Source organism: Triplophysa dalaica, chromosome 18 (assembly GCF_015846415.1).
Source record: "Triplophysa dalaica isolate WHDGS20190420 chromosome 18, ASM1584641v1, whole genome shotgun sequence".
In the NCBI taxonomy this organism is placed as follows: domain Eukaryota; kingdom Metazoa; phylum Chordata; class Actinopteri; order Cypriniformes; family Nemacheilidae; genus Triplophysa; species Triplophysa dalaica.
The window spans coordinates 10,062,840-10,087,790 of NC_079559.1; the positions used below are offsets into that span (position 1 = coordinate 10,062,840).

Below are 24,951 nucleotides of genomic sequence, written 5' to 3' on the forward strand. Positions count from 1 at the left end.
AATATTAGCCAAAAGAATATCAAAGAGAGAAGCATAAAGATATGTGATGTAATGTTTTACCCGAGTGTTGAAGTAAATGCGTCCATCTTTAGTAATGCGGGCGTCTTTGGTTTTACTTAAGGCACACATGACACTACTGAAGCTTGGATCACTGACTCCGTCCCTGGATTCATTTATTTAACAGAACCATCATCATTTAATACGCTGTTTATGTGTAAATATATATAAAGAAAAACAGTAGGCCTTCAGAGTAGAACAATACAGCACCTGTTTTGAAACTTGTTAAAGTAAATGTCTCTGAGCTCTTCTTTCTCAGTAATAGATCTCCTGTTGGATCCCAAACATTTACATTTACGTTTTTATGCATGGCTGAATCTTTTATCCAAAGCGACTGTTATTGCATTATCTAATACATTTATACATAGGTATGTGCAATCCCGTGGGATCGAACCAACAACCTACCACAATGCTCTTACCACTGAGCCATAGGAAAACTGAAACAGTTTTATCAAAATTTTATTAAAGATGCAGTGACAAGTGTTTCAGTGGAGTACCCAAAAAGCTACAACAATATATATGTCTTACACAGCAATTAAAAAGAGATGCACAGCAGCGGTTTATTACTTACATACCAAAAGAGAAGAGTTGTATGTGAATACACATCTATGTATGAAAATGAAGAGACCATTGCAAAGTTTCACTTCAAATCAGCATTTCCAGATTGTATTGTGTCCATTCCAGTCTAGTGTTTGTTAAATTTCAACAAAATCAAACCTCATGAGTGACAAAGTCATCTTACGGCAATGTGAAAGACTGACAGAATGACAAGACACATGAAAACTGTGATAAAAATTCAGGTTATCACATAAAAATTACATTTAGAATTTTCCTATGTAGAAATATTACTGTTTAAAAGTGAAATTAACTTGTTTTCTTTCCAGTATTCGAGGTCTGAAAAAAAATACAGAGCATCTCTTTTGTTATATTGACCTGTTTCTTCAATTTTCATTTTCTGCAAATAAAGGCAAACAGCAAAAAATATTTTTATTTTAAATTTGGAAGAAATGTTGTTAGGATTTCAAAAATGAAACAAAAATTATAATTTGAAACACATACCTATAAGTAGTAAAGTTTTTCTCTGAAGGGGTCTCTTATTTTTTATAATGATTTTTTTAATTATGAAAACACAATAATTATACAGAGTAAATCATGTATAAATATAATAGTTCAATAATAGGATACTTCATTTTTTTACAGTTTGTAATGTAAATCCTGTGATATTGCACATTTTTCACACACTTTTTGTTTTCATATCATTTTTCTCTTTCTGTATCATTCTTCATTTTATTTCTTCTTGTCTCTACTGTCTGTGTCCTAATATTTTCTGTAAATTCTTAAAAACCCTAAAATCAAATGAAATCTGATAAAATCTTTACTAAGACAGAAACTAGAAACAGCTGAACATCATTTCTTTCAGTACATATCAATATCACATCTTTAAGTGCACATTCATGAAAGCTTTAGTAGAGGATAGGGTAAAAAGGGGGTGGAATGGAGAAATTCTGACACTTTGCTAGTGTTCATGTCTCCATTCGGGACTCAGGTGCTGCTGGACCATGCTCTCCTCTGTTTCCACTAGAGGGCAAAACACAATATACGCATTTTAGCTATGCTTAAAAAGTTCTTTCAACTCACAATTTTTAAACTCAGCATTTCAAAATATAAAATCACCTACAGAACAGAGGTTGCAACCCCTTTTTTCAATATCTGACTTTTTGTATAATTTCATGTTTGTTAAATGAAATGTCTGTATGAAATAATCATGTATGTTTAAAATGAAAATCTGAAAAATAAGAGGGGTTGCTAGTACATATATTTGTCAGGTCACATTAACGCTAATTGTTTAATATTCAACATTACCTGCAAATTTTGTCATTTTTAAATTAGCATTTTGCAGAGATTAGCAATCTTACCATTGGTCTCCTGGATATTCAGAGCAAGCAGACGCTCTTCAATCTCTTCTATTCCTTCTACATTGGAAAACTGATACCCAGTGTAACCGCCCTGATCGGTGCAGAAATCAATGAACCTAAAACAAATGCAAACAGCATTAACATCAATGCAAAATAGCATTATCATTTAGACAAGGAATTTGTATTTCATGTGCATTTAAATTATAAGGATTCATACCTGCCCCAGTTTGCATCTGTCCGTAAAATATTGGGGTTTCCCACCATGATGAAAAGAGCTTTGGCCCTTGTCACAGCCACATTAAATCTCTGAAAATATATAAACAAGATAAATCCTTGATAAGAAACAACAAACACTATTATCAGCTGAAATGTCCAAATGCACTAAAAAACGAACCAATTATTTCTATTAGACTAGACGTGACAAATACATTTCCTAGTCAAAATGTTGTTTCTTTGATTTCTCTTGTAAGTTTTTTTCTCATGCCTACCTTCTCATTCTTAAGAAACCCAATGTTGAACGTTTCATCCAAACTGATATACTTCCCACTACTCCGGACCGCTGATACAATGATCACTTTCCTCTCCTGGCCTTGAAACTCTTCGACTGAACCAACCTGCACATACACCAAACATAAATTGGAGAATTCCTTCACCTGTTTTGATGGTTGAAAAGCCATATAAGCGATGTGTGTTAACAGAGCTAAAACTCAAACTGACCTTGAGGTCATTAATGCTCATACATTTCTGGATCTCCTCGTGTCCGTTTATGGCCCGCCTGATCTTTTCCACCTGAGAAATCAAACCACAAGAGTAAAATGTGAAGTGTGATATGAAAGAAATTGACTGGGCTGCACCAAAGCCCAGACCTAAACAGAGAGCCAGATCTCATCAGCCATGAATGGCTTGTTAAACAGATCTTTGCCTAGGTGCCCCAAAGGTTCCATTACATATTATTTTACTACAGTATAGTTCACCCAAAAATGAAATTTCTGTAATTTACTTACCCTCAGGTTGTTCCAAACCTGTAAACATTTCTTTGGTTTGCTGAACACAAAGGAAGATATTTGGAAGTACGTCAGTAACCAAACAGATCTCAGGTTTGGAACAACCTGAGGGTAAGTAAATTATGACAGAATTTTCATTTCTGAACTATCCCTTAAAATATGTTTCCACCTGTTTTCGGTAAGGAGCAATGACTCCTATCTCTCTGGGGGAGATTTTGGAAATGCCCTTCTTGGCCTGTGTCAGGAGCAGCTTCTCCAGGTAGTTCATGATGATGTCAATTTCAAAAGTGTTGAAGAATGAGGGGCTGTTTGACTCTCTCTCATCCTTCCCAGGCACTCCATGGAAAATCACAGGAAATCCCTGAAACATTAGAAAACACGATATGAAAAGTGTGAATAATTAGAGCAGCCAGATTCAGCAACATTGGCTAAACTCAGAAAGTTTCATACTTTTTTGGGCAGATACTCCCAAGTGCAATATTGGTTTGAGATAAACTCATTTGCACATGCCACCAACTGTCCATCATAGAACAACTCATTAGGAACTTTCAGAATGGATGGATGAGACCTGCAGACGGACAAGCATAAACCAGTTCAAAAACCTAAATAATTATTTCATTTCAACTTATAATGGAATTGAAATGAATTAGAATTAAACAGATCTGTTTTTATGTAGAGCCTACTGATTCAGACATATACAATTTTGTGTATTTACATGGTTGGTCCTACCTATAATTTTGTAGAAGTTTGGTGACATAGCGTTTGTCATATTCCATGTTCTCTTTCATAGTATAAAGTTCATTTTGGGTCATCAGCCTTTGCAGCAAAGACACATCTTCAGGAGATTCCAATAAGATGACATTTGGGAAGTAAATGACAGGATGTCAATTTTGGGGTAAATTAGTCCTTTGAACGCTACTGTGCTCTTTATTTGGTCCAATATGTATATTACAGCTTTTGGTGTATGTTTATATCACCTAGTCCATGATTTATAGCAAGAGGAGATCTGAGAATTGGACCCAATTGCCTTGGATCTCCCGCCAAAACAAGCTGTCCAGTCTCAGCGTTCAGTAGCCCTTTACAGATGCAAGACATGCATTAATTTATACACAAACACACACCATGAGATTGGAATGCATTTGAATCTCATTAATAGTTAAGTTATTAAAAACATAACTTCTCACATTTTTGTCACATCTGTTTCAGTGTGACAAAGTGATGTGTTTATAGTAATACACATTAGAAACAGGGAAACAAAAGTGAAGGTCTGAGTGGTTGAGAACCTGCCACACTGATGATGGTCTCTGACTCCACAGCATGTCCAGCTTCGTCCACAAAGATATGAGAGAAATGACCCACAGGAACACCTCCACTGACCAGCCTACCAACACACACACACACACACACACACACACACACACATACACACACACACATAACCTTTACTGTTGTGTGTATGTGTGAGAGAGTGTGAATCTATTGTGGTTGTACATGTTTAAGCTCTTTACCTGCCTGCAGTGACCAGAGTACAGACCAGGATCTTATAGGACATTAGATCTTCTTTACATGGGTAAACAACCGTATCTCCCTCCACATTGCTGTTATTCTTAATACACACAAAAAAATGTTGATTAATTCACAATCTCATGTGCAGTCTTGCTATTTTTGTATAACACATTTTGGTTAGATTAAACAAATGCTTCTTATTTTAGAGTTAAATAGTCATTGCATAAAAATTGTTATGTCTTCATAAACATAATCACAAAGACACCGACCACTAGATGTACAGGGACGTCTTTAGGGTTGCGTGAACTGGCGTAGATTCTGTAGATTTTCCCTTTGTCGACATGTTGGCTGCTGATCAGTTTTTCACACAGTTGATCAGCGGCACTGTTAGATGGAGCACACGCTAGAATAAAAGCATCGGCCATATTCTTCTCCACCTGAGAGTTTTAACATTTATACCATAAACGTAATGTAATGACAATACAACCATATTCATGCAGCTTTGCTTGGTGTACTGACCTGTTTGATGGCCTCCACTATGGTGACAGTTTTGCCAGTTCCAGGGGGTCCAAACACCAAGTATGGTGCTGGTTTGGACACACCTTCCACAATGTTGCATACTGCACTGTACTGTTCATGATTAAACTCCAGCTTTGAATCGAAGAGGCTACACAAACAAAAACAAATGAAATGCTTCTTACTGTTTTCTTTCAAACATGTTTAATATGATAATTGTCATGATTCCACCATCATGTCATGTTTATTCTTGGTCTTGCGGTGCAGTCATGGCAGAGCCTTGGGTTTTGTGTGAGAAAGACATGGCTTTGTTTATATTTTGGCTTGCCATGTGCTTTCTCGTGTCTCGTCGGTGTTTCCCGCCCTTTCGTCTCATTAGCTTTCCCTGAGTGTTTAACACCCATCATCTCTTCCTTGATAATGATCCTTTGTTTGTCTCCCCTTTAAATAAGCCTTGTGTTCATTGTACTGTGCTTGTACCTTGTACCTTGTACCCTGTACCTTGTACCTTGTACCTTGTATGTATTGTGCCTTGTCTTGCCAAGATCCGGTTAACCTTGTGTCAAGTAAGTGTAGTTTAGTGGTTGTACTAAGTGTTTGTTTTCCTAGTCTAGTTAGTCCGTGTCCTTGTTGTCATTTATAGTTTATCCTGTCTTGTTTTCCCCCTCGTGGGATTTGTTTTGCCTTTTGTAAAAGTGTCTGTTATAATAAATATCTGTTTAACTACCACCATCTGCGTGCATCTGGGTTCTTCTCCCTGCCGAAACCCTGACAGATAATGATTGAATAATGATGTATGAATGAACAATTAACCAATGGAAAAATGCAGTTTTCAACATTAAAGAGCTGTCTTGCATTGGTTGTAGCCAACATCAGGGGCAGTTCTAAGGTGAGTGGATACCCGGGGCTTAGCCCAGAGTGCATACAGTGGCGTAGCAAGTCAGGTCCGGGCCCATATGCAAAAACTTTAAAGGGGTCACCTCCGTCTGTTCCCAACCGCGTTTACGCACTACTGGACATCGGTTGTTTACACGGGTATGTTATTTAAATGTTTATGAGCGTCAATCGCGCTCAAATAGTAACGACAGACCCCAAGGTAGCACAAACTCCCGAGTGCCAGAACGAGGGCAAAAAAAGCATTGGCGCCAATAGCCCTGGCAGCCCGATCTGAGTTTGAATCCCATCTCTAGTGTCTTTTGCTGGTCCCACTCCCCTGTCTCAAACCTAAGCTTCTCTGTCTTTTCACTAAAAAAAATTAAAATTTAAGTTATAAAATATAACTTAAATCTCACCTTCTTTCTTTCTTTTGTTTGGCCACCTTAATTAGATTGAAATTGACAAGCTCATATAAATTCAACTTCAGACCGTCTCGACATAGCAAGGTAAACAAGTAATGTTGTACATTATACAATAATAATAAGTGTAAATGATTATGTGTATTAAAATTATCCTCTCTACTGCCCTTAACCTCACCATACACTTTAATATTAAACACCTGTTGGCCACTCAAATATTTTCTTCATTTTGTTGAAAATAAATGCCGGTGTGATATGAGATGTGATGTGAATGTAGTTTGGCAAAAGGTGTATTCGATCTTGCAATTATGTTGCATCAATATTACTTGTCACATGTCTTACTCACAACGCTACAGGAGCTGCAGATGTGCAAAAGATGCAAAATGTAAACGCCCCCTAAGTGAATCGTACACGGCATGGTAATAAAACATTCACGGCTTTACTGAAAACTTTTGCGACTTCAGCCCCCTTAGCCCCCCACTAGCGCCGGCCATGGCCAACATACATTTAATTGAAATTGATTGTAATACTGATTACTTACCGAAGTGAAGGTTGAGGCAAAGGGGACATGTCCCTTGATCCCACAGGGAATAACACATCTTTGAGGTTGTGCTGGACCGCCATGTGAACAGCTCTGTGACCCAGTCTGATTGGTATACGATTAACCGTGAACTCTACACGGAATTTCATCTTCTCTATGAAATTATCAAGGAACCTTAACACACATACAAAAAAAAGGACATTTATTTGATTGATTTAACTCATTATGCCTTATGGAATCATTTCATACCATCTTGAGAAGCCCAGTTTGACCTTGTCCAGTTCTACTTTATGGACAAAGCCCTTGTATTTTGTTACACTTGATGCATGGATTTCTTCACTCTTGGTTAGAATCAGATGATCTCCCCTCAGAACTGATGGACGATTCTCCGATACACCAGGAAGCTTCAGCACAAGAGATTTAAAAACATATCTTTGCGCATTAAGTCTCTCTCTGTGATTCTTGAAATGGTTTAACAAAAATCGTATCTGTTTGACTCACGTTTAACACCATCAGTCTTTTGTCACATTTGTCTCTCACTAGGGTGATTTTGTCTTTGTTATATCTCTTAATGTCCACATGCATCTGACATTCCTCCAGGTACAGCAGAAGGTCAAAGCGTTCTGCATAGTTTTGAAACTCCAGCTTACTCTGCAGTAATGACCTAGAGACAATCAAATAAAAGGACACAATCATGTCTATGAATGTTCAAATATTAAAGTGATAGTACCCCCCAAAGAATAATAATTCTGTTATCATTTACTCGCACATTTTTCTTTTCAAAAATGCATGGTTTTCTTTCTTCTGCAGAACACAAAAAGGAAGATATTTTGAAGAATGTTTGTACCCATTCACTTCTATTGTATGGACACAAAACCAATGCAAGTCAATGGGTACGTCCATTGTTGGGTTACCAACATTCTTCAAAAGATCTTCCTTTTTGTGTTCTGCAGAAGAAAGAAAATATGCAGTTTTGAAAAGAAAAATGTGCGAGTAAATGATAACAGAATTTATTTTTTTGGGTAAACTATCACACAAATTGTACAAAATATAAAAAGTGATTTAGAACCATACAACCATATATTAGGTCACGACTATCGCATTTCTGTTCTTGCATACTTTTTTTGGGTATACTAGTCTAAAATGTGAAAAAAATATCTTAATAAAGAATAACAACTGGTTTGGTGTGTCACTAGTCGGAACTCACTGTCATATACTATATAGCACTAAAAACTGATATCAGACTGATTATAAATGGCAGGATTGGAGGTTAAAGCACACTTACTGAGGTTCTTGAAACTTTCCTTTAAGAGTTGGAGAAGCACAGTTGTCCTTCAGGAGCTTGGCCAGCTCGGGGATGTGGGGGGGAGGAATGTAATGACCCAATGGTAAAACAGTTTCAAGAAAGTTCTGAACACAACTACAGGATAGAAACACACAGACAGACATTACATTTGTAAATAATCATGTGTAACTGACATTTGAAGTGATGTTTCATTCCAACAGAGATCAAAAACACAAATTTTTATTAATTATTTAAGTATTTTGATTATTAATAATATTGTAAAGTAATATTGCAATTTTTTTATAATAACAAAAATGACAACTAGTCATATTTTACTTATATTTAATATTTTATGTAATTGTATTAGTCATATTTTTTTATAGGATAATTCTAATAATTATTTGATTATAGTTATTTTTATTAATTTGTAAATATTATTATATATAAAGTCATCATATATTATTATAAATCATTATTATTATAGTAACTTTAAATAAATTCACGCACTCCTCAGGTCGAACACCCTCATCCACTCTGCAGTTTTCTGGTTCGAAGGTGTCGAGCCTTATGGGTTTAAATGGCTCGGTCGGGGCTAGTAAAGATGCAAGCTTAGTCCTGTACACAGCTTCAATGAAGCGCACAATGTGGAAGGGACGGGAGGTGGCTTGACTGTCCTTAAATTCAAATGCCAGAATAGCTAAATAAACTCCCACATGACTGGACTTAAACCTCACAATCACCTCATACTTCTCACCTAACAAACAAAAAAGTAATTTTTAACAGGTCATGTTACCACATGTAATCTCCAAACAAAACAATATGACATTCATTCAAAGTAACAGATTTGGCCTGATGTTAGGGTGCCTCTACTCACGTGGTTCAAGACGATGCGGATTGTTGCGTGTGACTTTCTTGGTGTCTTCCAGAGTAAAATACGGAAGCCATTGGAGGGTTGTGTAGTATGTGAAATACACCACATCCTGACCCGTGTTCTCCACAAACATCTTCAGATCATGAACTTCAGCTCTGTCCACACAGAACTGAATCTTGCCATCCTCAATCGGCATCTCTGAAGACACTCGAACTCCATACTTATCAGCTATAAACTCAGACCTGGGAAAGAGAAGAGCAACAACTCAGATGCTATTTAGTAAATAACCGGTTAAGTCTACTGCAATATGACACACAGTTCAAAATGAGCAAAATGAATGGGGCTCACCTGTGTGTACTGTTAAGGCTCTGCAGGATGTCTTTCGCAAGCTTTCGTCTTCCTCTGACTCCGTCCTCTGGTCCTCGAAAAGTTGGCTCCTGGGCACGAGGAGGTGCTTGTGAGCTACTATTACTCAAACTAAGCGCATCTTGGTTTTGCCTTTTCTGAGGGGGTCTAATCCATTGGTCATGAAACGTTCTTCGGATCTGATGGGAACATGATAGAAATTGTGTTTGCTGACTGCTTCATTACATCTTAGTAGATGGTTCTTGTTCAGCCCATTAATATACAAACTTAATGTTTATCATTATTGAGGTTAATTAACTCTTTTTATAAAAGAGATGCAAAAGAAGTACCGTATCATGTTTTAATAACAATCATTTTGTATCATCCTAACAGTATGCATGAATCCATATATCATACTTCAGTCTTGGTTAATACCCTAATCTTTCAACCATCTTGTTTGGACAGCAAACAGAAATTATGAAAACATACCGATTCAATATTTGATTGATAAGTTTCCTGATTCAGAAACTTGTTTGTCCTCATACCACAGCTTTCTTTCCTGCCAGTCTTGATCCCACATTCACAAAGATTTTGTTGTTGTGCCCCTAAGACTGTCATCAGTAACATACTGTACATGAATTTATAAATTATGCCAAAATGTGTGTAAGTATCCTATTTCAGTTCTAGTGAGAAGAATATTTAGCTAAATTTTCCCTTTACATTTACAAAAATAAAAATCGGAGTAGTAATAACGTAGCACAGAATTCAACAAAACCAAAGCACATACTTAATTATTGATGTAGAAAACAAGCATTTGTGAAATAAGACTTTTGACTCAAATCCATACAGTTGCTAAGATACATTGCAGTGTTTAAACTCTTTTATATATTTTTTAGTCTTTCAAACCAACACTTTGCAATCTCGAGTAAACAGAAACTATAGTGACACAAAAGTGCAATGTGCACCCATTGCATAATTGTGAAAAAAGCTAAAAGTCAATACGGGCAAAAAAGTATCTATAGCAATAATAATCTATACTTTAAATTAAACAAATCAGAGACTATCCAGGTACCACTTCGTCATTATTTTACCGTATTAACAATTTACCAAAAAGCAAGACAAGTTTAAAAGGGTGAAGTGTATGCCCAGATAGCACAAGTACAGTTCATCTGTAATATGCTAAAGATCTAGAGAAGGAAAATATGTGTTTCATAATCATTGATGACAAATATTTTATCTCTCAGTGCTATTTAGCAACTATTTTTGGACCCTCAAACGCTAATTTTTATTTTGCGATTCGTTATTTTTCTTTGGCAATTTTTTTGCACAATTTGCTTTGCAAAATTTATAAACAAATATATGCGACACTGAATCGGCTCCACATCATCGTTAAAACCGATAACTTTAACCTAAACATTTCATAGAAGCTCATAATCACTCAATGACACATTAAGTACTGAGAATAATGCAAATAAACTGGTAAATAACGGCTAACGTTTCAGTTTTCTTACGTTGGAGTTGAAGTAAACGCGCCCTCTAGCGACACGCGCGTTGTTGCAGCTCTGCAAAACATGGATGATCTTAAAGAAGTTCGGATCTTTTACACCCTCTCTGCGAAAATAAATAACTGATTATGCACCTAAGTGACAGTATCTGTAGTATTTAATATAGGCCTACACTATCTACCACTTAAATGGCGGTGTTACCTGTGCCGAAACTCTTCATTGTAAATGTTTTTGAGCACGGCTCTTTCAGTAATAGACCTTCTGTTTGTTTCCTCCAGCAGCTCTATAAAATCCAATCCAACTGCACGCACATCGGAAAAAGACAGCTGATTATTCCTCCTTCTCCTACTCATTCTTCTACACTACGATGCCAAACACTTAATGGTAATTTAATGAGTCCGGGGACAGAAACACGGGTTATCTCCCTCACCCGCCTATAAAGTCAACACGTCACGTAAATTACTTGTTTCTGCGGAACAAGCACGAAACGAAACTTAATAGATTACGGTCAGCGAGGCCACACCCACCGCTGGAATAAAGACATTTTCGCTCTTTGACAGATATTCTTTGTCTTATGTTTGACTCACAGGTGTGCTTAAACCTGACCATGGGCAACAGGTTGTGCCAGACTAGAGAAAAACAAATGAAGGCAGTTCACCAATGTAATGTTGGTTCGACGTTGGATGTTAGACGGGTATTCAGTCGCGAATAACGTCAAAAGATCTTTAATGGATGCATTTAAATGTATACAATATGGCTTATTTGTAAGATATTAACACGTAGAAGTCGACACAGATGTCAGTTGATTTGTTTAAATATTCATTAATGCGCTGAAACTCATATACGCTCAAGCAGTTACACTGGTTAGGGTTAGGGACCGTCTGCAAACGACGTGACACTACGGTGGCCGCTAGGTGTCAATGCGCTGCAACAGAAGAAAACTACGGTGGCCGCTAGGTGTCACTGCGCTGCAACTGAAGAAAATACATGCAAACACAAAAAACACAAGCAAATTCAGAAAGCATCTTGATAAGTTTGACGACACATGCCCTGCAAATACTCGAAACACAATCAAACACAGAAACGCGCTGCATATACTCCCAACACAAACAAACACAGAAACGCGCTGCAAATCCTAGCAACACAAACAAACTCAGAAACGCACTGCAAACTGCACAGACGACAACGGAAGTGTTTCCAGGGGACCGCAAAAACTGAAGCACCTGATTGGGACGCGCTTCACTTTGACTGTTCGAATTCGTTAGTGGAGTTGTCAGCCACATTGAAGATAACTTTATTTTAACTTTCTTAACGTACGTCTGTAGGATATTATTAGCCTGTCGATTTGAACAGTTTAACAAAAACGATGAGACGTAGTAACTGCTCATCTTACTTAAACAAGTGTCACTATATAAAAGTATAAAGGTTTAAAAAAATGATTAAAAACTTATTCTAGTCGACATAGTCAGTGTGGCTGACAACTCCACTAACGAATTTGAACAGTCAAAGTGAAGCGCGTCCCAATCAGGTGCTTCAGTTTTTGGGGTCCCACGGAAACACTTCTGTTGTCGTCCGTGCTGTTTGCAGCGCGTTTCTGTGTTTGTTTGTGTTGTGAGAATTTGCAGCGCGTTTCTGTGTTTGTTTGTGTTGCGAGTATTTGCAGCGCGTTTCTGTGTTTGTTTGTGTTGCAAGTATTTGCAGCGCGTTGCTTATGGGATTCCTTTTGTGCCAATAAGTACGAACGCGAAATAAAAAAACCCAAACAAAAATAAACAACACGAAAGAAGAAATACACTTTGAAAACGAAAAAAATGAACTCAAATTGCAAACTTTTAACATACTTTCAAACAAACTGCATTCATCATCAAATGTTTTCTAATGATCCTTTTCGAAAATCATTGTTTATGAATACGATGCCCGAGATTTCGTTTGCGCTTCATTATTTTTCGTTTACGCTGCAAAAAGTTACGTTCGGACTTTTGGCACAAACCTCTCGCGTGGGCGGGAGTTAACAGTGCTTTACTCTCATTGGCTAGTCAGATTTTGATCGACAGGTCCGTGACCTGGAAGTGGAAGAAGTCTTAGTGGCGGCGCGCAACTTTAGAAAGCGATCTGGAGGTGGACGGTGAAGTTACTTGTGATTAGTTACCTTTGTTATTAAACGGGTTTTCTTGCTACAGTTTGGATTGAAATGTACGGAGCCCGGCTAGTCTTTTTGCATAACCTTACATTTTTAGAAACATCTACTATTCATTTACATTCTTAACAAGTAGTGTTGTTATTTTCCTCAAATGCGGTCAATTATGTAAATGAATAAAAGGAACCAGTGTTTAAATACATTGTACAGAATACTGTCTAGTAACTCTGTCTTTCTCTCTCTCTGTTTACCCTTATGTGTTAAAACTGTTAAGCGCAGATTGTTTATTCCTTATCATATGATATGGACTGATTTGATTTAATTCAATATTACTTTGGCTTGAGTCTACCTTATAAAGAGATCCTTTATATATTTAAGTGTCAAACACAGGATAACTATTAGTCTAAAGACACTCAAAAAAATCCTGTGTAGAAATGGACTATTTGGATTTATTGACAACACAAAAACAGCCCAATTAGGGATATCCAGCGACATTTACGACGTGGAGATGCTGACCCACTTGCTGGAGAGAGGAGCTTCATCTATGGCAAAAGCAAAGTTTCCAAATTTAGGGATATATGACAGAAGTCATTCACCTGATGTTTTATATGTCCCAAAATAATCTGAAAAGTGTTTAACAGGAATACAGACCCTTATGTCATTTAATTTCTGTTATACAAAATATATACATTTTGAGAAATGTGTGGTGTCCTTAACATGGAAGGCTACTATTACTTCTAAAACTAATAATAACCATATTAATTATTCTAATTATTATTATACAATAAGGGCAATGTATTCTGGTTATCAACATTCTTCAAAATATATTTTGTGTTCTGCAGAAGGAGGTCACATAAGTTTGAAACTATATCTACATGTTTGTTTTGATTTTATGACCAACATAATTTCACTTCGATTCATGCTGTCCTTCGTTAGGAATATTTTCATGTTAATCATATTGTCTGGCACAAAAGTATTTTTATGCTTTAATAAGATTTCCTGTGTCTCAGTGGTAAGAACATGGCGATTGGTTCGATCCAGTATATTGCACAACGTCAGAAACAAATGTATAATATAATGCAATGCTCGTCGCTTTCAAAGCATCAAAAATACTTAAATTATGTAAATGTTCTGTTTGAATTCTATTATGTATCGAGACAAAAACATGATCTCTATGTATGTTTCCTCACCGGTAACCGACTACCTTGCGAAGCTTATAGTTTTTTGTAAAAAAAGTAATCACTTGTTTTTGGGTATTGATAATTGGCAAACCCATGGATTTTACTACGGTAACCATGTTCTAAACAGTAGTGAAATAAGGGCTGTATGCTTCGTGCAACATTTTAATAAATCCATGATTCTACGTTTAATAACAAAGGTAACTAATCACAAGTAACTTCACAGTCCACCTCCAGATCGCTTTCTAAAGTTGCGCGCCGCCACTAAGACTTCTTCCACTTCCAGGTCACGGACCTGTCGATCAAAATCTGACTAGCCAATGAGAGTAAAGCACTGTTAACTCCCGCCCACGCGAGAGGTTTGTGCCAAAAGTCCGAACGTAACTTTTTGCAGCGTAAACGAAAAATAATGAAGCGCAAACGAAATCTCGGGCATCGTATTCATAAACAATGATTTTCGAAAAGGATCATTAGAAAACATTTGATGATGAATGCAGTTTGTTTGAAAGTATGTTAAAAGTTTGCAATTTGAGTTCATTTTTTTCGTTTTCAAAGTGTATTTCTTCTTTCGTGTTGTTTATTTTTGTTTGGGTTTTTTTATTTCGCGTTCGTACTTATTGGCACAAAAGGAATCCCATAGTTGCTGTGTTTGTTTGTGTTTCGAGTATTTGCAGGGCATGCGTCGCCAAACTAATGGAGATGCTTTCTGAATTTGCTTGTGTTTTTTTGTGTTTGCACGTGTTTTCTTCTGTTGCAGCGCAGTGACAGCTTGCGGTCACGGTAATTTTCTTAGTTAAAACCAGTTATCTATAACATATATAATATAATATACTAACATAATATTCAGACCATATTAACACTTGCCCAGGTAGTAGGCTAGGTTAAAACTCTTGAATCAATGTTAAAACTGTTGATTTGTCGATGTTCATGCATCAATATCAATTTTGGCCCGCAAATAATGTTGAAAAATGTTACAATTTCAACAGATCACCATTATCGTGAAAATGCAATAGCTACTATAAAGGTTTTCTAGTTGCACTCTAGCATAGTACAAAACCAAATATAGATTAACATATTTACTGAGTGCTACAGTGTGATAATAAGAAAGGCATTTCTAAGAGTGTATGCTGTCTTCTACTGCCCCAAACCTAAGTGCTCTTTTTTGTTTGTTTCGGCCACTGCCCCTAAAAATGTCTATGCACTGCTCTGTTGAGGTCGATAGCCTTTCTGTCTGCAGCACTCCTCCGACTTCCACCGCGCTGGCCTCCAAGTGTTACGTCTTTGGTCGATAATCAACATTTCATTTAGTCAAAAAAAATATTAAAAAAAATATTATATTATAATTGGCATCTCTGGAAAAATTGTCCGTAGGGTGTGAGTGCGTGACTGAATGAGTGAGTGAGTGTGTGTGCCCTGCGATGGGTTGGCACTCCATCCAGGGTGTATCCTGCCTTGATGCCCGATGACTCCTGAGATAGGCGCAGGCTGCCCGTGACCCGAGGTAGTTCGGATAAGCGGTAGAAAATGGATGGATGGATATTATATTATAAAATATAAATCCTATATTTAAAGCCTGAAACATAATCTGCATGCACATATGGGATTGTTTAACGTGGTGCTGTAATTTAACGTGCTTGCTTTACTTATACTAATGTGGTTGTTAATGTGAATCACCTCATGGGTCACGATCAAGGGGGAGAATTCCAAAGGCTGATAGCTTTTAATTTGCATGGTTTTGATTTATATTTTGTCACACTAATTGATTAAATACGCTAATATTAAATTCCTAATAATAAACCAACATCACAATCAAAATGTTGTTCTGTGAACCAGTAACAAGACACCCTTTGAGGTTGACATGTCAGAGTTTGTGTACTTTTAATAAATTTATTAACAATGATGAATGTCAAACTCAGTCAGAGCAACTGTTTTATGTCCCTCTAGGGGGCGCTGTACTGCACACTTTTTAGAAAGCTTCCAGAGCTATTTCTCAGTTACCACAATTCAATGGCTTTTTTCTGTTTTACACTTTTGTAAAATAAACCAACTTCTAAATGTTCATCTAGGAACTGGTAACAAGACACAAACTTAGGCAGAGGCTAGAAGAGCCTATTTATTTGAAATAAAAATACTTATTTGTTGTCATTTAAATATAGTGCCTTGTGTTATAGTTATGTGCATGAAACCATTTAATTCCAAAATCCAAAACCAAAACATTTTATTCAATGGTTTGTATCCTGATTTAAATATGAGGCCTAGACATTGTTCTTTACACAAGTAACAAGACACACCCTTTGAAATTGACATATGAATGTCATGGTTCCGCCTCACCACGCCAGGTTTTTCTTGGTCTTGAGGTGGAATCAGACAGGATTCCTTGTTTTATGTTCTATTTTGGCACCTATTAGTTGCCATACTCTCTCTCTCTCTCTGGTCTTGTCATTGTTCATGCCCTCCTGTTTCTCAGTTATTGTTAATTAGTTTATTCCCTACACCTGTTCCCTCTTGATTTGGTTCCCTATACATTGACCTCATGTCTCTTGACTTGTGCTGGTTCATTGTTTGTGTCATCCGCGGTAAGTCCTGTTTAGTTCAGTTTATTGTAGTTTAAATGTCAAGTGTTACTCTAGTTAAATCCTTGTTCCTCTTTCTATGTTTTGTTTCTTGTACCCCCTCGTGGGTGTTTGTTTTGTATTTTTTTTTAAAGTCTTGTAACCCCTTACCTCCCTGTCTGCACTTGGGTCCTCTGTCTCCATGTCCTCACCACTCTTAGTGTTTCATGACAATCAAACTTTATTCAAACTCCTAAATTTCAAACTGGTCAAAATAGCTCTTTAAAAGACGGCCCTTCACGAAGAAACAGCGAAATGTATCAAACGATTGACCTGTTTAGAGCATCAGAGTAGGTCAGTTTTCTATACCGTCCTGTATTTTGCGTTTGCTAATCAAGGCCGTAGTTCACTACTTGTAAACATAAGCACGATTACTATCGTTACTTGCAGTATGATAAATTCGATTGTATAGTCCACAATGCAATTTAGCAGAAATATGGACTTAAATCGATTTCAAATAGACTTACAATTCTTTAGTTTAGAGAGCCATCCAAATCAGTAATGGGATTTTTAAAGATTTCTCACGCCCTCTTTCGTCCGTGATAGCTTGTTGCAACATTTCTGCATTCAGTGTGCTATTGTGAACGTGCAGACTTGCGTCACTATCCCTATACAGACTGCTTCTGTTTTATGTACCTTGTTTGAAGCCATACTCTTATTTCAATTCGGAAAGAAAAAATAATGTTAGTGGTTTTAAAAAATACGGAGTGTCTGTTTACACTGGGTACAGAAAACCTACATGTTGGAGACTTTGCTCTAGCTCCGTCCACCAATTTGTGATTGGAATAGTGTAAGTGTAAAGTCTGTATTGCTGGACACCGAGGTTCTAACCTCTCGCTGAAAACACTTTTGTACGTTATCTATTACATTACAGATCATAAAGGCATTTGTTTTCAATAAAATTGATGCGAGACTCAATTTGGTTTTTATACCTAAAGTTTAGATTTAGTGTAAGGTTAGGGGTAGGGCTTTAATATCTGAATAAATTGCCATACATTTTATAATTTTTATAAATATTATAATTTACATTCTGTTATTATTGCATAATGTTTAATGCACAACAATACTGAGGTGCATACAGTAATGTTTTCTGCCACTGTTTATAAGTAAATAGCGTCTAACTAATATTTCAACTTAATCCAAAGAAAATACAGCTATTTTCGGTTATTTTAAATCGCATATCGCTAAGAAATACTGATTTTTTTTTCACTTAGTTTAAACAGAACCTACTGCCATTTAAACTTAGCATCTTTCGCCATTTTCACTTAGTGTAAATAGCATCTATTGCTATTTACACTTAGTGCAAATAGACTCTGCCTTTAAAATGTTGGTTGTGGGTGTATGGAGGATGCTGAATAAGTGTGAGACTCCCAAGCTCACTGTATTTTCAGGTTAACCGATTTTTGGATTTTCTTTGTTGATTTTTGAAGAATCCTGCAAAATGAATTTAAACATTAAAATGTTGAAATGGAGATGTAATGCTAAATCTTTATGTACAGTTTTCCAAAGTTCACAAGTAAACTTAAGAGTTTCACAAATCCTGTCGCTATTTTAATTACTTATTTAATATAAAACTTAGTTTGAAAACAGTTTTTATATTATTTTGTATCAAAAATCATTTAAAAATTGGATGCTTTAATAACAATATTCGTCGGATTGTGGTAACCTTATCAACCACCAGGTGTCAGCCTTAACCTTTCATCCCAATTGTGGCCAAACGTTTATTAGCTTTTGAACATCTAAATTTAGTCCAAAAGTAGCAGATTCTATATTTTTTGTCCTGTCCATACCTTATATTTATCTCTCCGGTATATAATTTGTCATTATCCCACCCCTCCATACACACTCTCTCACTTTGATAAAGGTGATATGGGTGGATAGATGTTAAGAGTTTGTCTGTCTGTGCTGAAGAGGCTGCTTGAGGTTCTTATCTTTTCCTGCTTTTCCCTTTTATGACCCAGACAGTCTGGAGAGCCCCTCTTCAGCCGCCTGCCCTCCCCAGGATGAGTGAACCCTGCCAGGCTAACACGCCATCAGTAGGCCCTTATCTCCAGCTGTAGAGGAATTCTCCAGCCATATAAGCAAGTCTCTAACTACTTTGTGTAAAACACAAGAGCCCAAGTCTGTGTCTGTCATGTAGCTGCGGATGTGTTTTAGAAGTAGATTGAGTGATGGGCGAGTGTCTGTCTTGGGTGTCTTTCTTTAAAAGGATGTTAGTGGTGCTCTTGTTTTTCAGGCTTTGATGCTTTAAGGTTATTTTATAGACTGTTTGGACTGATAATCTCTCTGTTTACAAGCTCTACCTTCATTTACAACGCTGTTTACGAGCTATTCTTCCTCTTAGTGTTGGGAAAGAGAGCAGAGAGGGAGGAGGGAGATCGGGAGATGAGAGAGGAGGAAAGAGTGTTTGAGGAATGCAAAGTGCTGATGGGCAGGTTATGGGGTGTATGTGTGAGAACGTGTGTGTGTTATAGATTATAAAACCCAGAGAGTCATGAGAAGGTTAAAAGCCATGTTGTACTTCCCAAAAAAGTCAGCGATAGATCAAAGAGGCTCGGCTTGGTCCTGTTTTTTTACTCTTTCTCAGGTGACAGTGACCGGATCAAGTGCCTTTGACGTCTCAGACCTTCTTTGAGACAGTGATGTGTGCAAAGATGACCATGATTTGATTCCTCTCTTTTAGCTGACTTTTTGAGTGATCATAACGGACTCTGTTTCCAGCTTTAAACTACACCCCAATTTCCACTTGCTGTTTTTTTTTTTACTGTCCGCAGGGCCTTTTGTCTTTGTCAGTCGCACTGTAAAGTTTGTGTTTTTCTTTTATGCTTCATGTGTGATGTATTGCATCATTGTTTTGTTTTCTGTTGTCCCTCTTCAAACGATCTCTCTTCCTGATCCCTTTTTGAGCTGATTTTAAATGCCAATCCCTTTTCTTCATCTAATCCATTTTTTAGCGCATCCCTTTACTTGAGCTGATCTCATAGCTCAGACTCTCTCTCTCTTCTTGGTAATGACCGATCCCTCTTCTATATAACTCTCTCTCTGGTCTTCTGCTGCTATTATAGATGGTAAAATCTGTGTGAACAGAGCAGTGAGACACAGAATAGAAAAAACTGTTTATAAAACTGTGATCCATCGACCATTAACAACCGGCTTAAAGCAGCCAACCCACATAGCTCAGCATAACTCTGCACACCATGGAGAATATCACTGCATGATAGATTCAACAGTGTAAATGAGAGTACTGCGTATATGTGTTTAATCTTTCCCTGTATATGTATGATGGCAAGTTTTTTTGAGTGCCGGTATGCATGTGGAATTGTAGGACAGGGGGTTGGTTTGATAAACACAATATTAACAGTAGCTAACTTAGTACAATTGATTTGTTTTCAATGAAAGGTTGAATACTTTGAGCAGCTATCACATTTGAATTAGTGAATCGGAGCACTGATCAGAAATCGATTTGTAAAAGTAAAAAGTACATTTCTCCGGTTTCAAAGATATTAACTCAACTTTATTTATATAGCGCTTTTTACAATTTTCATTGTTACAAAGCAGCTGTACATGAGAATGTTTGGGTCAGTGACAAAACAGGGTTGGCAAACTGAGGAAATCTAAAATCCTTTAAAAATTGGTTTTTGAAGCATGCATCAGATATTGTAAAATGTACTTGGTGTATTTATGTTGATTTTGTGTCATTTCAAATAACATGTGCACCATTTTTTTATAAAAGTTAAGCGTGAAGGTAGGTCTACCACCTGAAAATGTAAAATGGTGGTTACTCGCTAAAGTATGCGAAATATAAAATATTTTATTCACCTAGATGGAATGTAAACATACTATATACTGTAATTTATTACGAATTTTTATTTATTTAGGTTATCCCAAAATATACATTTTAATGCGTTTTTGCAACATTTATTGGGACATACTGTGACGAATTGCCCAGAGACACAAAGAGTAAGGATCCACTTGCAGCAGTTTATTGAAGGGGCAAAACCAAGGTCATGATCCACATAACAGGGAAAGGTCAAAATATCATGTCATCCATCCATAAACTAAAACAAAAGACTGAAAACATAAAACAAGAGAGTTTGTTACTAGTCCTCAAGTCGTTTTACAACAATAAGAACTTTGTTCATCTTCAGAACACAAATTAAGATATGTTCGATCAGAGAGATTTATGACTCCCCACACAGACAGCAATGCAACATATTGCAATAATGATAAAACATCAGTAATTTAATTATTTCTTTAAGCACTAAATTTACATTCAAATATGGACATCCACGTCATTCTGCTTTGTTATTAAATCATTTATGTATAAATTATATGATATTATAATTAAGTTAAACGTTTAAATGAATGGAAAATAAATATGCATTAAAGCTAGATATTTCAACTGATGTTGAGCAACAAAATTATCCTATTTATCATTATGTGTCTTGGACTTTCAGAGCTTTATTTATGAAGTTGTGGATAAACCTTCAAAATGTTAAATTGTCTTGCATTTATAAAGAGTTTCTAACCGTTGCATGCCCCATTTAGCATCACCAGAGGTTCTTCTTTGTGATTTAATTTCCTGTCACATGTCTTTTTGCACAATATTAGCAAAATTGCTCCTTGAATGGTGGTTAAACCATCTTGACATTTCATGAATTTGACTTCACTCACATGATTCCCCAAATTAATTATATTATTTAGAACAGTGGTGTTCCATTTACTTTTATTTACTATTAAATATGGACTAATGTAAGATTATGCCAAGCTATTTAATATGGTGTTTTAGTGAGAACTTCTTTTTATCAAGACAAGGCAAGTTTATTTATATAGCACATTTCATACACAAGGGCAATTCAAAGTGCTTTACATAAAATGATTGACGAAGAGAAATAAGACGTTTCTTTAAAATGCAAATGATTTAAGATCACAAAACAACTTTTGATTTTAAGAAAAATAAAACGGCAGTAAAATTGATTAAAAATGTTAGTGTGTATATATAAAAGAGTGAAAATAAAAGAAAAAGAATTAAGATTAAATTAGTTTTTAAGGGTTTCGCCACATGGAATCATTCCCCAATTATTAATTCAAAATTAATTAAAACCAGAATTTCAGTCTTGGCACTCAATTTTGACAAATTTAACCCTTTTAAATGTTATTCAATCAGGGGGACAGCAATATTAGTTTTAAAAGCAACACTATGGAACATTTGCTCACTGGTTCCCCCATGTGGTTGATATGCGTAATTGTCTGTAACTAGTGTTGTAAAAACTGTTGATGTATGAGCTTCTCTGTGGGCAACACAATACATGTTAATGTGTGTACTGATGGAACAGAAACAATGGAACGAATGCAGAAAAGTCATTTTAAATAGGCTATATTTTACCCTAAAAATTCAGCAAAGCTGTTCTTCACTAGATTGCAACTGTCAAAAAGACTGTGTCAAATGTGCCAGCCAAAACATACATAACCTGTAAGTGCACCGAAAGTGTTTTGATTGGAGAAACTAAAGGCCGCTGAAAGAATAACTGAATTGTCGTTATCTCTGATGTTACGCGCCTGGATGCAAAGATATGCCTCTGTTATCACTGCAGGGCCACAGGATCACACAACACCTGGAAAGGGCACAATGCACACAAACACTCACTAATAGTCCAGATCAGTGTGAAGAGTCAGAGCTGGCAGGTGAAAAGAAACAAATGTCAATTTGCAGGAATCACCACAGCTGGACAAAAATAATTTATACACCACGGAGCTGTATGAGTGTGTGTTGCAGTAAGAATAAGAACATTCAATTGTAATGTTGAATAATAGTGAGATACATTGTCAAAGAAGAGAACCAGAGAGTTGTAGCCAAACTGTTGAACTTACTCCTCCACAACTAATTTCCTAACTAACTTTATCCTAACTTTACTTTTACTTAAATTATGTTTTATATTTGTACGATTGTACTATGTGATACAATGTGCTGTATTATGTTGTGTTTAAGAGTGTGGTGCCGTGTTGTCTTGTACTGTGTTGTGCTGTGCTGTTCTCTGCTATTTGATGTGTTGTGCTGAGTTTTATTGTTTTGTGTTTAGCTCTGTTATTTGATGAATTGATATTTTAAATACTCGGTTATAGTGTGTTTTCTGCAATGTGTTGTGTTGTTCTCTGCTCTGCGATGTGATGTGTCTCTGTCTCCGTCAGTCGGCTGTCCGTGGGCGTGATGAGGTGTGAAGTAACGCAATCGGTTGTTTACAAACAGACATACAGCCTGACAGGGTGATGCTCTTGTTTGTGTTTTGCGTTCCAACAAGGCTGGCGGACGCTGACCCAGGGTGAGAGGAGTCGTCCGAGAGCAGGGAGTGTTTGAAAAGATGCAGATAAGTTGAGAGAAACATTCCGTACGCTGACCGGAGGCGTATAAAAGCAGAACACTGACACAGGATCAAATCCAACCTCTGCTTTTACTCCAACGGGCCGAACACTTTGAGTTTGAGTTTGAGCCCCTGCTACTTACTGCTAATCTGTTCTATATTATAAATGTAATCCGTCTAAGGGCTTTGGAAAAGGGTGAATATATAATTGCTGACATAACCATTGGTTACAAACAGCAGGTTGTTAAAGAGGTCATACCTGTATCACGTATAAACTATGAATTTGAGCAAGAATAAGGCCAAACCAAATGTTTTCTCCCCTACCTGCCACTGAATACTCAAAGGAAAGGCCTCGGCCAAATTCACGGCAACGCTTGAGCCAACGTTGCTGTGTCAGCCTGGTTAGGATGTTCAAAAAAGCAATGTTTTGATTTCACCACAGTGTTTACATATTTAGGTGGAATCAATTTATGAATTGCTTACTTACAGTTGTCAGACTATGATAGGAAAAAATGAGTGTGGTTGTGGAAAATACAGCAAGAAAAAGAGGCTGACATTACAACCTGTCAAATCACTATCGCCACATCACAAAGAAAGAGAGAATAAAATAGAGGGCTGGGTAAAGAGGGCACGTAGAGACGGACCACCGTGGGTTGTATTAGAAGCACATGGTGGGTTGTGGCAGTCCGTGTTCTGGATTAGGGACTGTGGAACGGCACGACCAGACCTCTGAGATCTGCGTAATCTACAACAGACCAGACCACCTTAAGGTCCCCCCTCCCGCTTCACTTTTACCTCTCTCTTTTCGGTTATTTCGAAGTGTAATCTCTCTCTGTTACAGAGGAGAATGCATGTTTAATATGTCTTAACTGTAAAAAAAATACAGGACAGCCCTTTCACCTGTCAACCAATCACTGCGCTCGTAGGGTACGAGGGTACTTCATAGTTGAATGCATCTTTAAATTAAATTCACACAAAATATCCGATTTTTTTTTAATGAAAAAATCATACAAGTACTGTATTACTATCATGTGTAAATATGTATTTTCTGGCACAGCAACATTGACTCAACATTCAAGAAACGTTCTAGTTATGTTATGCATTAGCTTTGTTTCTGTCAATCTTGTAGGCATCTAATATCAGATGAAAACAGCAAGGAGAAGATCGCCATGATGGATCGATCTGGTCAGTGGCCTCTCTTTCTCTCTGCCGCTCAGGTGAAATATGGCTTGAGTTGGGTAAACGTTTTTTGGCCTCCTCCGCAGCTGACTTCATTTGAAACGGAGAATGGTTTCATGCTGCTTGCAAAATCATAACTCAGGCAGGCAGGAGGAGAAGTCAGACGCCGGCCAGAAACGAGGCCCAGAGATTTGAGATGCTCAGTCTATCTTCTCCGCAGGTACGCAGAACAGAGACACACACGAGACCATCTCAGGTCAGAGGAACTGTGTCCCCAGAGCTCATCTTTCAGTGATGCTAACAGATTCAGAGGGGCCTTCGCTCGTGTTTCAACTGTAGGTTGAAGAGAAGAGTTTTACTAGAGATGCACTGACACACATTCCAAGCTGATCTCTGAACAAGCTGAAGACAAAAATCTGGTCTTTTTATCTGGTTGTCCGTCCATCAGTTGATCATCTGTCTGTTTTGTTGATCTTCAGTCTGAATGTTCTTCCAATTTATGTGTAGCACCCAGAGAACAGAGATAAAAACAAAAAGAAACCTCTTCTGTTCCATCAAATCAAAATGACATCAGGGAGAAATATCACCGTCAAAGGTACTTCAATTCTCTAATATCATCTGCCAATAGTTTTAACACGGAGGCAA

General features: G+C 37.0%; 2 protein-coding genes across 5 annotated transcripts in view; one reads left to right on the plus strand and one right to left on the minus strand.

Annotated features, from left to right (window-relative positions):
- Positions 1-500: 500 nt before the first annotated feature.
- LOC130407211 (putative helicase mov-10-B.2) lies at positions 501-12,840 on the minus strand. 4 transcript variants are annotated; one of them, XM_056729948.1, is made up of 23 exons: positions 12,683-12,840; positions 11,043-11,142; positions 10,848-10,963; positions 9,340-9,536; positions 8,995-9,233; positions 8,628-8,874; positions 8,121-8,255; positions 7,337-7,499; positions 7,085-7,239; positions 6,836-7,009; positions 5,003-5,150; positions 4,753-4,920; positions 4,486-4,583; positions 4,261-4,358; positions 3,955-4,053; positions 3,707-3,812; positions 3,428-3,545; positions 3,147-3,338; positions 2,691-2,762; positions 2,462-2,587; positions 2,191-2,279; positions 1,974-2,089; positions 501-1,635 (listed from the first exon to the last, which is right to left on the minus strand). In XM_056729948.1, the coding sequence occupies exons 2-23, from the start codon at positions 11,059-11,061 to the stop codon at positions 1,574-1,576; spliced, it is 2,937 nt and encodes a 978-aa protein (XP_056585926.1). In that variant the 5' UTR covers positions 11,062-11,142; positions 12,683-12,840; the 3' UTR covers positions 501-1,573. The 4 variants fall into 4 exon arrangements, with proteins under 4 accessions (XP_056585926.1, XP_056585924.1, XP_056585923.1 ...); XM_056729946.1 differs by lacking the exon at positions 12,683-12,840 and adding an exon at positions 11,429-11,465 and having other exon boundaries at positions 10,848-10,947; XM_056729945.1 differs by lacking the exon at positions 12,683-12,840 and having other exon boundaries at positions 10,848-10,947; positions 11,043-11,361.
- A 1,671-nt stretch (positions 12,841-14,511) lies between these two features.
- Positions 14,512-24,951, plus strand: part of wnt2bb (wingless-type MMTV integration site family, member 2Bb) — a 28,002-nt gene continuing 17,562 nt past the window's right edge. Inside the window, exon 1 of the mRNA XM_056729798.1 lies at positions 14,512-14,664. The gene's annotated coding sequence lies outside the window, so the exon portion shown is untranslated. The remainder of the gene's footprint in view (positions 14,665-24,951) is intronic.

What these genes read in the sequence shown, in the direction of transcription:
- LOC130407211 (XM_056729945.1), bottom strand. Translation starts at nt 11,194, where the DNA reads ATGAGTAGGAGAAGGAGGAATAATCAGCTGTCTTTTTCCGATGTGCGT. An exon ending in GAGGGTGTTCGACCTGAGGA is followed by an intron (nt 8,256 to 8,627) that starts GTGCGTGAATTT and finishes TCTATCCTGTAG; the next exon opens with TTGTGTTCAGAACTTTCTTG. An exon ending in TTGCCTCAACCTTCACTTCG is followed by an intron (nt 5,151 to 6,835) that starts GTAAGTAATCAG and finishes TTGTTTGTGTAG; the next exon opens with CCTCTTCGATTCAAAGCTGG.